Source organism: Protomyctophum parallelum, assembly GCF_964188405.1.
Source record: "Protomyctophum parallelum genome assembly, chromosome: 10".
In the NCBI taxonomy this organism is placed as follows: domain Eukaryota; kingdom Metazoa; phylum Chordata; class Actinopteri; order Myctophiformes; family Myctophidae; genus Protomyctophum; species Protomyctophum parallelum.
This window is the reverse complement of record NC_139704.1, coordinates 25,314,185-25,328,019: the sequence shown is the minus strand read 5'-3', so window position 1 is coordinate 25,328,019 and position 13,835 is coordinate 25,314,185. Positions and strand designations below refer to the sequence as shown.

Here is a 13,835-nt window from a genome sequence, read left to right as displayed (position 1 = left end):
ATTGGGATAACAGGTTTCTTCCTGACAGCGACGATGGACCCACCCGTCCCCTCTTAACCACTGGGTGGACTCTTCAGGAGATATATATATATATATATCATGGGCCCACCCGTCCCCTCTTAACCACTGGGTGGACTCTTCAGTCATGGGCCCACCCGTCCCCTCTTAACCACTGGGTGGGCCGTGGACTCTTCAGGAGTATATGTTATGGGCCCACCCGTCCCCTCTTAACCACTGGGTGGGCCGTGGACTCTTCAGGAGTATATGTTATGGGCCCACCCGTCCCCTCTTAACCACTGGGTGGGCCGTGGTCTCTTCAGGAGTATATGTTATGGGCCCACCCGTCCCCTCTTAACCACTGGGTGGGCCGTGGACTCTTCAGGAGATGATGTTGTGAACCGCCGTGGTCTTACCTGCGGACTTGGGCGTGAACTTGTCTCTGTTGGCAGCGCACACCGCCAGCAGCCTGTAGCCCAGGTCCAGGTCGTAGCCCTGCTGAGCGGACACCCGGCTCACCACCTGAATGAGGACGACAGAGGGTCATGATCCATAATCATACTTAACCCATTCTGACCTGAGATCAGATTCATACGAGGTTTCCACTGGACACACGCTGGTCTGACGAACCCATTCTGACCTGAGATCAGATTTTAAAAATGTCAGTCGTTCTTTGATTTTTCAAAAAAAAAACGAATCAGCGGTGCTAAAACTTTTTCATGTCAAGGACCGCCAAATATTTTCTAGAATTTGGCCACAGACCCCCATCTGCAGAAGCAAATTTGTGAGTTAAAAACTTGTGCTGTGAAAGAATATATCTTCAATGATTTGTACACATTTTCACGATACGGCGGCATATACATCCATCCATACAAATAGATATATATCTTATATATCTGCTATTTTTCAATAGCTAAAGTATAAAATAATGGTTCATTCATGTGGTTAAACACTAAAGTGACACGGATACATTCCAGGTCTTAATGGCTATGAGAGGCAGTTTGTCTGAACCTATTTCATGTCAACGACGTACACATTTACACACACACACCTGAAAATGTTTTGTGCAAGGCCCCCCCCCCCCAAAAAAATAGAACCTGTTTAATGTGTTCGTGTTTAAAGAAAAAGCTACAATATTCAAAACATTATTCAAGACTTTTCAAGATACAGACTCGCAGCTTACATCTGCTACTTTGAAAGGTTCATGAAATACTGCCACTGTGCCACAGTATAACAGCATGGCAGAGTGGGTGAGCCAGCGACTGTGTGTCCTATACTAAATCAGTATGGTACAGTATAGTTTTATACGGGGTACTACTGCTACTGGCACTTTTAATTGAGTAAAAAAAGTCCTCTGCATCCTGGCCCTCGTTTGTGTTTTAATTTTGGCATATCATTTTGTTCTCAGCAGGAATCCAAAGTCTCTCAGAGGCACAAAGTAAACTCACAGCATGGAGCTGTATTCACGTATCGTTGCTGACGAGGCTGACTAACTTTTGTTTTCTTCTTTTTGTTTCTGTAAATTAATTCCCTACTTGATCACACTACTAAAGTGTCACACGAAAGTGTCAAAAATAGCAGCTCTATTTATTATGGAGAGAATTAAATTCAGCTTTAGGTCAGCTTGAATGAAGTCTTCACAGATAACTGGTTTAGATGGATTACTCATGTCTCTACCATAAGACCTGATTTTGTTTACATTCAGTTAAATCTGTTTAACCTGTAGAAGCAGATGCACCTGTTTGAGGTACGTATGTATTATGATCATCAATAGAGAAGAGAGGCAGATATCTCCCCTTGTGTGTATTGTACGTATATTGTCTTGTTTTGTTTTTGTTGTATGTATTGTAAAATTAAATAAAAAGTCACAGGTCTCCACCAGGCCAGGTCAGGTTGTGGCCTCCTGGTGGTGCTATAATAGGCCACGGTGAAAAGGGTGCTATTTGTTCTTACACCATTAATGGCAATTTTGGGTCACAGGCTAAAAAGTTTGTGAAACACTGTCATACAACACTGTATATACATATACTGTGTATATATATATATATATATATATATATATATATATATAATTTATCTTGAAAAGGGCCAATGAGGGAGCGTTTTACTTTCTCGAGCAGCACTGTGAAATATTCATCTAGTTGGATGAATAATGGATGCTAAGAAAACAAGTAAGCACAGCACTGAAGTTATCTTAATCCTGTCTGTGTTATATTTAGTAAGTGTGACCCAAGTGCACAGCAAGAGAGGAGGCGTTGTTCAGGTTTAGTTCAGGTTTATTCACAAAGGTTTGTATGGAAGGGAGTGGGGTAGTAGTGGATCAGTGGCTCTCCAGGTTGGCCTAGCTCAGCATGGGATTCCAAACACTGAGGAGGAGAAGGAGAGGAGGCGTCAGTCTTCAGAGAAATAACAAAGGCAGGAGCTGCAACCGTGTAAAGCTGCACGGCTGGGCAATAGCTATGTAAGGCTAAAACAATAACTAGCACTATAACTCAGTTTAACAACACATAAGGCTTGAGCTGTACTTTACCATACATGTAGACATGTGAAGCTCTGGCGTGGAATGAGGGGCAGACTGGGTTCTTGTAGAGGCAGTGCTTGATTGCAGGATGGAAGACAGGTGCAGAGGATTGGTGCAGGAGAGCAGGTGTGCTGAGTAGAGCCAAGGAGTAGTCAGTGAGGGGGGAGTGGCTAAGCCGTGCTTGCATGTGAAGGTGAGGAGGAGTGAGCCGTAACAGTACCCCCCCTCCGAGGGGCGCCTCCTGGCGACCGCCCGGGGGCGTCGGGGTTGGCCCTGTAGAAGTCCCGAAGGAGAGAGGGATCCATGATGAGCTTTCTGGAGATCCAACTGCGTTCCTCGGGGCCGTAACCCTCCCAGTCCGCCAGAAACTGGAAACCTCGACCTCTGCGCCGAACCTTCAGTAGCCGCCGAACTGTCCACTGGGGATGCCCGTCGACCATCTGAGGCGGCGGAGGAGCAGGGGCAGAGGGCATGAGAGGGCTCGAGGACACAGGCTTGATCTTGGATACGTGAAACACGGGATGTACACGCAGGGAGGCCGGGAGCTTGAGACGCACAGCTGCCGGACTCAGGACGTGGTCAATCTCGAAGGGACCGACAAACCGGGGAGCCAACTTCTTGGAAGGCACCTGGAGCGGTAGATCGGCAGAGGAGAGGTACACACGTTGCCCAGCCTGGTACACCGGAGCAGGAATGCGGCGACGGTTGGCCCCACGGCAGGAACGCTCGTTGGAGCGAAGCAGGGCGGCGCGGACCTTCTTCCACACGCGCCGACACCGACGGATGTGGGCCTGGACAGAGGGGACAGAGGCCTCCGACTCCTGGAGAGAGAACAACGGGGGTTGGTAACCCAGAGAGGCTTCGAAAGGGGACCTGCCAGTGGCAGCACAGGTAAGGGTATTGAGTGAGTATTCCACCCAGGGTAGATCCTTGCTCCAGGAGGTGGGGTGGAGAGCAGAGACACAGCGGAGGGCCGACTCCAAGCTCTGGTTGGTCCGCTCAGCCTGACCGTTGGACTGTGGGTGGTATCCCGAGGAGAGGCTAACGGTGGCGCCAATCTCCTTACAGAAGGCCCGCCAGACCTGGGACGTGAACTGCGGGCCCCTGTCAGAGACAATGTCACTGGGAAGCCCATGAAGACGGTAGACATGCTGGGTGAGGAGTGCAGCTGTCTCCGCAGAGGATGGGAGCTTAGGGAGCGCCACTAGGTGCACCGCCTTGGAAAACCGGTCCACCACAGTGAGGATGATGGTGTTCCCATGGGAAGGGGGAAAACCGGTCACAAAGTCCAAGCCAATGTGAGACCAAGGGCGGGTGGGCACAGGGAGTGGGCGAAGAAGGCCAGCCGGTGGCTGGTGTGACGCCTTGGCACGGGAACAGGTGGCGCAGGCAGCGACAAACTCCCGGACGTCAGTCCTCATGGACGGCCACCAAAATCTCCGGCTCAGGAAGGAGAGGGTGCGCTGATACCCGGGGTGGCAAGCAAACTGGCTGGAATGGCCCCACTGCAGCACTCGAGAACGCACCGAATCGGGCACGAAGAGCCGGTGACGAGGACCATCGTCTGGGCCCGGCTCAGCTTGTTGGGCCTGTTTGACCTCAGCCTCAATGTTCATGGTGACCGCTCCTACGATACAAGCAGCCGGAACAATGGGTTCAGGCTCGGCTGAGGATTTCTCCGGGGCATGTTGTCGGGACAAGGAATCAGCCTTGGTGTTACTGGAGCCAGGTCTGTAGGTGATGGTGTAGCTGAACCTATCCAGGAACTGTGCCCACCGTGCCTGGCGAGAGTTGAGACGCTTGGCCTCCCGGATGAAGGTCAGGTTCTTATGGTCGGACCAGACCACCGTGGGCTCTTCAGCACCCTCCAGCCAGTGGCGCCACTCCTCAAAGGCTGCCACCACAGCTAGCAGCTCCCTATTTCCAATATCGTAGTTCTCCTCGGCTGGGTCAAAACGACGGGAGAGGAAGGCACAGGGGTGTAGCTTCTGGTCCTTTACAGACCGCTGGGATAAGACAGCCCCTAGACCGATGTCAGAAGCATCTACCTCCACTATGAATGGCCTGGAGGGGTCTGGATGGAGAAGGACAGGGGCTGTGGTGAAGTGCTCCTTGAGGGCAGCAAAAGCGGCACCGGCAGCAGGCGTCCAGACGTATGGACGCAGAGTGGAGGTGAGTCGAGTAAGAGGGGCAGCTATACGGCTGTAGTTCCGAATGAAACGGCGGTAGAAGTTAGCAAACCCTAGGAAACCTTGGAGCTGTCTGCGGGTTGTGGGTTGCGGCCAGTCGACGACGGCTTGGACCTTGTGGGGGTCGGGACGGATACAGCCATCCTCCACAATGAGTCCAAGGAACTCCACAGAAGGCGAGTGAAAGACACATTTCTCAGCCTTAACGTACAGACGATTCTCCAAGAGACGCTGGATGACCATACGGACATGCTGGATATGCTCCTCAATGCCCCGGGAGAATACCAGGATGTCATCAAGGTAAAGGACCACGAATACCTCTAGCATGTCCCGGAGCATGTCGTTCATGAGAGCCTGAAAGACTGAGGGGGCATTTGTGAGACCGAAGGGCATGACCAGGTATTCGTAGTGTCCACGGGGTGTCTTGAAAGCGGTCTTCCATTCATCCCCTTTACGGATACGCACAAGGTGGTATGCGTTCCTGAGATCCAACTTGGTGAAGATGGTAGCACCGACAAGGGGTTCAAAGTTGGAGCTCATGAGGGGGAGAGGATATTTGTTCTTGATGGTGATGTTGTTGAGCTGCCTGTAGTCTATGCACGGCCTCAGATCCCCACCCTTCTTCTTGACGAAGAAAAAGCCCGCTGCCACCGGGGATGTGGATGGACGTATAAGACCCTCAGCCAGACAGCCATTAATGTAACTGTCCATAGCTGCCCTCTCAGGTAGTGAGAGGTTGTAGAGGCGACTGGCTGGAAGCGGAGCGTCAGGACGGAGCTCGATGGCACAGTCGTAGGGTCGGTGAGGAGGAAGAGTGCATGCTCGCTCCTTACTGAATGCCTCACCCAGGTCGTGGTACTCAGGAGGGACCTTGGAAAGATCAGGAGGGGCAAGACTGGGTCGTTCAGGCAGAGAAGGCGTCTGGGCAGACCGAAGGCAGCGGGCGTGGCAGGGAATGCTCCAGCTGAGAATGCGGCCCGAACTCCAACAGACGTGAGGATTGTGGAGCTCCAGCCAAGGTCTGCCTAGGATGAAAGGTGTGTCAGGAGAGTCGATGACGTAGGGGCGGATGCTCTCTACGTGATTTCCTGAGACAGTGAGGGTGAAAGCCTCGCATTGGTGTGTGACAGGACCCATGGGGTGGCCGTCCAAAGCGAATGCAGAGAGGGACTTCTCCAGAGGCACAATGGGGAGTCCTACCTCCTGGGCGTAACGTTGGTCCACGAAGCTCTCATCAGCACCAGAGTCTATCAGGGCAGGAACGGTGAGTGTGTGCCCTGACCAGGCAAGAGTGACAATGAACCTGGACTTGCTGGAGCGGGACAGGGGGTCGGACAAGCGGCTCACTCGGAACCCCCGAGCGGGTGAGCCCTGTCTTTTGGCAGTCGGCCTGAGGAGGCTCTGGAATGCAGGATGGGGCAAGAGTCCACAGAGTGTGCTGAACCTGCACAATACATGCAGAGTCCCCGTAATCTTCGGTGGTCACGTTCAGCAGAGGTTAAGCGGGCTCGGCCCAACTGCATAGGCTCCTCACCGGCAGATGTAGCGAGATCAGGAAGGAGAGCAGGCCGGCTAAGGCTGGCTGAAGGCGAGGAAGACGGCCCAGCAGCAGGGCGAGATTGGTGAGCCTTCTCACGTTTGCGTTCCCGGTGACGCTCATCAAGGGAAATAGAGAGGGAGATGAGTTGGTTCAACGTGCAGGGCTTCTCTCTCCCAGACAAGGCATCCTTCACGGGCTCTGCCAAGCCCCGCCGGAAAGCACTGAACAAAGCAGGCTCGTTCCACTGGCAACGAGCTGCAAGGATACGAAACTCTGTGGCATACTGCGCCACAGAGCTAGAACCCTGCTGGAGGGTGGAAAGGACTGAGTCTGCATCCTGCCCATGGACATCGTGATCGAACACAGTTCTGAACTCCTCAGAAAATGCAGCATAGTCATGCATGTAATGTGCCGAGCCCTCACGACTAGCCATAACCCACCGGCGAGCCTGACCGGTGGTGAGATTTGCTATGTAGGCTATGCGGGCGGCGGCAGTGGAATACATGCTCGGTTGAAGTGCAAAGACATACTCACACTGCATGAGGAATTCACGGCAGTGGGCGAAAGACCCGTCATAGATAGCCGGTGCCACCAGATGGGGCTCTCGAGTGGTTGGCACGAGGGCCGGATCTGGAGCAGGCCCAGATTGGGCAGAAGCAGGCACGGGGGGAGCCGTGGGTGGAAGGAGACGAGCACTGAGTGCAGCAACCTGGTCAGCGAGATTCTGGACCACGGCAGAGAGCTGGTCCACCTGGGCTTGCTGTTGGTTGGCCTGGGACTGTTGATGAGCAGTAACCCCTTGGAGATCCTCTTTAATACTTATGACAGCATTGGAAGCCTCCTTTAATAGGCGAGAGTGTTCATTCAAAACTTGTCCCTGGGCCTGAAATGTTTTCTCCATGCTGGCTGGGTCCCGATGGCCAGAGCTTACTGTTATATTTAGTAAGTGTGACCCAAGTGCACAGCAAGAGAGGAGGCGTTGTTCAGGTTTAGTTCAGGTTTATTCACAAAGGTTTGTATGGAAGGGAGTGGGGTAGTAGTGGATCAGTGGCTCTCCAGGTTGGCCTAGCTCAGCATGGGATTCCAAACACTGAGGAGGAGAAGGAGAGGAGGCGTCAGTCTTCAGAGAAATAACAAAGGCAGGAGCTGCAACCGTGTAAAGCTGCACGGCTGGGCAATAGCTATGTAAGGCTAAAACAATAACTAGCACTATAACTCAGTTTAACAACACATAAGGCTTGAGCTGTACTTTACCATACATGTAGACATGTGAAGCTCTGGCGTGGAATGAGGGGCAGACTGGGTTCTTGTAGAGGCAGTGCTTGATTGCAGGATGGAAGACAGGTGCAGAGGATTGGTGCAGGAGAGCAGGTGTGCTGAGTAGAGCCAAGGAGTAGTCAGTGAGGGGGGAGTGGCTAAGCCGTGCTTGCATGTGAAGGTGAGGAGGAGTGAGCCGTAACAGTCTGTGTCTAAACGCTGCTGATCTTTTCAGCCGCTGAGAAGCAGCGATATTGAGCTGCCAGTTTACGCCTCCGACCTTTAACGCAGACATAACACGCACGCACACGCACACACACACACGCACGCACGCACGCGCACACGCACACGCACACGCACACGCACACGCACACGCACACGCACACGCACACGCACACGCACACGCACACGCACACGCACACACACACACACACACACACACACACACACACACAGCTTAATGTGGAGGCAGAGGCCAGTGATCCAGACTCGAGGTTATGCCTAATATGTCATTTATGCCAGTGGTGGAAAAAAGTAAATATAAGGGGCGGAAATGTATGTTTTGTAATCTAATCTAACTATAAATGCACCACGTCTCTGAAATCCCCGTAACTCAAGAACACGCATTCCACACCACCACAGGGAGTGCAGAACCGCCCCCCAAAAGGCCTTTGCCCGGGCTCTGGACCGGGCCCCTGCCCCCAGGGTCCATATATGGACCACATGCACAACACTCCATATACAGACATAATATCTGGGTGGGGCGTGCATTTCCAACTTGCATCATTCCAAGTAGGCCAGTGCCCAACCAAGTCTCTGTGTGTCTGTAATCCACATAACTCGAGAACCGTTCGCCCCACCGACTTCAAATGTGACACGCGCGTTCCACACCACCACAGGGAGTGCAGTGCCCGGTGGGTGACAATTAGGTTGTCCAGAACCGCCACAAAAGGCCTCTGCGCGGGCTCTGGACAGGGCCCCTGCCCAGTGTCCATGTATGGAGCTGGCCTATTCTGACATCATTCTGACACACGCACGGGCTGCGCACACATGCACGCACGGACGGACAGACGGAGTGCAAAACATACTCTCTCCACATGCCTTTGGTCTGGTGGAGACAATAATTGTAGTGGATTAAAAGTACAACATTTTCTACTGACATGTCGTGGAGTAGAAGTAAAAGTATAAACTAGGTAGTCAGTCATTTCGTTTGCATGTATGTTTGATTAAAATTCAATAAAAAGTAAATAAAAAAAATAATACAGGGGCACGGTGGCACAGTTGGTAGTGCTGTCGCCTCACAGCTAGAAGGTCCTGGGTTCGATTCCCGCTCGGGACGCTGTGGGTGCTGGCGGCGTGTTTCCTCCTCCGCGTCATCAGTGCCCATACCCGAAGGCGGGGCTGGCAAAAGGGCCTTTCTGTGTGGAGTTTGCATGTTCTCCCCGTGTCCCCTAGGGTAGGTAGTGGTACCCTCACAAAAAACATGCAGTAATCCTGGTCACTAAACTGCCTCCCCCTGGCCAGCCCGGGGCGCCTGATGGAGGGGAAAGGAATTGGTTGGAATAACGTGTTCCTTCCACACGCTACGTCCAACCAGGGAAACTCCCCCCTGTCAGGTGTAAAGGAGCAACTTGGACACTCAGGCATGAAGGAAGCATGAGTTCAAGTCCGTTGCTCTCCCCTTGTCCCCCATATATGGGGACTAGGTTGGTGGAGGGTGTGTAGAGCCCAGCATCACATTAGATGATTGACACAGGTGTGAAAAATGGGTTACAAAATCGTGGGATAAAAAGAAATATAAAAAAATAATAATAATAATAAAAATAAAAATAAACTATGTTACTACTATGGTACTCTGTTGTATTGGTCCTCAAAGACTATCCATTTATGCGTTTGTGTCCATGCAGGCGTCAAACCGACTCTCACACCAAGTGAAATAAAGATGGACGCTAAGTGAAAGCTCGGGAGGAGAGACGAGGAGTTAGATCCTTATTAAAGGTGGAAAACCTCTTTGCTTCATCTGCCAAGTGCCAACAGATGATAAGTGTCTAAAAAACACAACAAGGTCAAAGTGGGTGCCTCTTAGACATGTTTGCACACACACACACACAAACACAAACACATTTTGTATTTTGTGTGACACTATAGAATAACGAAGTATAGCATTAATCAGTGGTGGAAAGTAACTAAGTACATTTACTCAAGTTCTGTACTTTTTACTTTACTGAAGTATTTCCAAATTTCAATACATCTCAGAGGCAAATATTGTATTTTTTTACTCCACTGTAAGTCTTTGAAAACTTTAGTTACAAGGAACTAATAACTAAAACGTACATTACCAACCCTATACCTGTGTACTGTACTGTACTAACTTGTGACATGGAGATACGAGGTTTATCAGCCGACGGGGACGACGTGAGGCGTCGCGTCGTACTAAAAGTGGGACTTCAAAGACGTGACGCTTCTAATAGCGTTATAGGATACTTTGAACGAGAGCAGCCTGTCAAGATCCTCTCTGGAGCCTCGTCTGTCTGTCTGCCAAAGAACCTGCACACTCACACGGAAGAAGCAAAGAAACACGAGGAAAAAGCATTTCCCGGGACGAAGTTAAGTGAATCTGTTTCACTTACCGACCCACTCCGGCATCTGACAAGACTGACATCTTTCTGACAGTCAGTCAAATCATGTCCGTGTCAATCTTTTTTTTAAATATATATATAAACGGCAGGCAGCCCAACCACAGGTTTAGATTCAACAGGGATTGAACCGTTTAAGCTCCCGTTTTTCGGCATTATAATCCCCCTCCGAGAACACATAATTCAGGGCCCCGTATTTTAGTCTGGTAATGAAATGCCATGGTTGGCGGGTCAGTGGTACTTTCATATCCTGAGCTTGTTTATACATGTTTTTTTTTGTTTTGTTTGTTCTTTTAAGAGAAACAAAACCAGTTCACCGTGTCCCCTATACTGCTTTGAACATTGTGATATCACTTGTAGGTCACGCACGCACGCACGCACGCACGCACGCACGCACGCACGCACGCACGCACGCACGCACGCACGCATGCACGCACGCACGCTCAAGGGCCATGTTATGGCTGTTAGAATAAAATGGTAAATGGTGCATTGGAAGACTGTATATCAAGTGCATTATGCATTATATTCACACACCGTGCCAAGTTTTGAATAATTATGATTACAGAACATACATTAACTACTTCAGCCCTATAGTGAATATACTTCAGCTTGTAGATCGGCAATTTTCAAAAGATTTGTATGCATTTTGAAGCCTTGAAATGGGACATTTCTGCATAATGAATAAAGTACTTTTATTTATTTTTAAGTAAGTAAGTGTTTTTGTGTTGCAGTATTGATAGTTGTACTTAAGTATAACATGTAGGCTTCACTATTTCCTCCACTGAGCAAAACATCTGTGCCACGCATGCACGCACGCATGCACGCACACACACACACACACACACACACACACACACACACACACACACACACACACACACACACACACACGCACACACGCACATGCATGCGCACGCGCACACGCACACGCACACGCACAGACACAGCTGAATGGTGCGTATATGAATAAAAAGGTTTGCTCGCTGTAGGAATCTGCTGCTAAAAATACTCCAGAATAAAAATGTCACTACACTGACATCTCTCGCACTACGCTGCGGTTGTGTGTGTGTGTGTGTGTGTGTGTGTGTGTGTGTGCGCGTGCGTGCGTGCGTGCGTGCGTCTGGGAGGCAGACAAAGTTATCAGGTGAAACAGTGACAGCTCAGACTGCACGTACTTCTTTTATAGGAGTCAGAAGGAGAAGCTTTTACAACTACAACAAAAGTCAAATTTTTAGGTAGTTTTACTTTACTCGAGTATTTCCATGTTCTTGTTATGCTTGATACAATTGTACTTATTCCCCTCCAGCCAATACATTTCAGAGGCACATCATGTACTTTTTACTACTACACTGCAATTAATTTACAAGCTTTAAGAAAGCCCCTCTATAATGTCACTATTTGTCGTATGAAAAAGCACATATTTTTTGGTGGTTAAGCAAATCCCCGTCACCCTGTGTGTGTCATAGCTAAATCCAGCCTAGCCTGGTGTCCACCTATGCTTTCTATGGCATAGGCAGCTCCCGGCAGGATCCGCCGGGAGAATTTAGACGCAGCTGCGCGACATGAGACTAATAAATACAAGCGACAGAGAGAGAGAGGAGTGTGTGTGTGTGTGTGTGTGTGTGTGTGCGTAAATTTAACAAAGGTGCAGGCGATCAGAAATCAGCAGAGAGTGATCGACGTTTGCGCTACTCTATGCCGTATTGAAGTGGACTCGGTCCCAGACTTTTTCTTTCTCCCTGGAAATAAAAACGTCTGGGTTTGCGAGGCTAAATCCTACCAAACCCAACTTGATATCATATCAGGAACCTTGTGGGCTGCTATATATTCAGAGAAATGTTCTCTAAAGATATCAGAGTCAGCCTTGAAGAGAAAAAAGAAAAGAAACACTCACATTGCTAAAAACCTGGAATACAGATAACCGCATTCAATTGAGAATTCCATTAAACATAACCAACTGAGCTAATTTAATGATGATGACACAATTTATTTGGCAAGTACTGTAGAAATGTTATTTTTTTCTTGCACTGCTTCTGTAATTCTCCCGATAAGAATTCAAGCGTGCATTTTGTTTCCCTGAGACTTGATTAAAGACTTTTATCTGATGAGAAACAGCCGTGCTAAGAGGCTGCTCAATGGGGGGTCCCCATTGTACGGTTCTGTATCCACATTAAAGGATCATTCAGTGATTTGGGCATAAGATGTGCACATGCACACGCTCTACAGTGGGGGGGACACGCAACAGGCCAACAGCATGCACACCAAGGCCCGCCCTGGCTCGATCATGATTGGCGGAAGGCCCCTCTCTATCTTGATTGGATAGAAGACTGGGCCACCTACTTCCTGGACTACATGTTGTCTGAGGCCCAATCCCAATTGCCTCCCTCAAGCCCTGAGCCCTGGACCCTCATTGACTTTAATGACGTCAGCTGTAAGTGCTTGAGGGTGAGAGGCTGCAAGGGCTCCAAATTGTTGTGAAAGAAATGGGACAGCACTTTGAAGATGAGTCCGCCATTCATGACACTTTGCATCACTTTATAAAAACTGTCCTTATTCACAGCCAGGGCCTACCTACATGCTTGGCCTATTTATACATGTCTATCACGTCTATTTTAGTATTTAAGCTGATCGTTTTATTATTAGTTTCATAAATACACTTTCCTGTGTGATATGGGTTGTAATATTCATATATAATAATATTCATTATACATTTCATTTCCATATTATTTTACTTTGCTCATTAGTCATTTCTCATCATGTTTCCCTTATTATTATTATTATTAAATATATAGCCTATATCCTTCCATTCCGTCTCCTTTTGAGAACAGTGAGAAAGCACTATTGTGTTTGTTGACATTCTAACCGCGATACATAACTAATTTGCATACTTAAATGATTGACGTTCGGAGGATCCCCCTCATTCCCCTGGTAACGCTATGAACTCTGGGTAATTTCTTTGCTAAAGTCAGCCAAAGTCAGCATCGATGCTGACTTTGGCAAAGGGCACATAAAGGGGCGGGGCTGAGCCCTCACTGACTTACCGATTTCAAATGGGACATCCCTCAAGCCCTCGCAGACTTCACATGAACGCGCAGCTAAGTCAGTGAGGGCTCATTGAGTCAGCAAGGGAGTGGATTGGGATTGGGCCTCAGTAAAACAGCCCTCCCCCTATCAACAAGGAGGAGCAGTGTACCGAAGCATTATGGTAATTGTAGTCCAGGAAGTAAGTGAGCCCAATGTCCATGACATCAGAGACACTGGGCTCACTCAAATCTAAAATATCTAAAACCACATATTGCACACATAAAGACCCCCAGGAAACTGTTCTAAATCTTCTAAACGTCATTAATAAAAATAAAAATAAATGCAAAAAGGGTGAAGTTTAAAAGTATCAATACTGTCTGCAAAGCAGAAATGCTCTGTTACAAGAATAAATAAAAAATGTACTTGAATAAAATTGCAAAAGTATTGATACCAAAATGTACTTAAAGTGCCAAGTAGCCTATACTCATTGTTCAGAATGTCCCGTTTTACAAGTTCAAAATGGATACAAACAAAATCATTTGAAAATAGCGGATCTACAAGCTCACAATGCGTCACATCACGGTGTAAAAGTAAAGACAGTAAAGTACAAATGTTTCAGTGAATGGTGGTTCGGGCATCTGGTTAGGAGGGTGTGAGACGAGGACAAAACG

The 13,835-nt window shown here is 48.9% G+C and overlaps 1 protein-coding gene across 1 annotated transcript in view; it reads right to left on the bottom strand.

The window, feature by feature from the left end:
- The window catches only part of zmiz1a (zinc finger, MIZ-type containing 1a), a 181,288-nt gene that overhangs the window by 71,018 nt on the left and 96,435 nt on the right, over positions 1 to 13,835 (bottom strand). Inside the window, exon 5 of the mRNA XM_083774390.1 lies at positions 414 to 519. Coding sequence (XP_083630516.1) covers positions 414 to 519 — 106 coding nt within the window. The remainder of the gene's footprint in view (positions 1 to 413; positions 520 to 13,835) is intronic.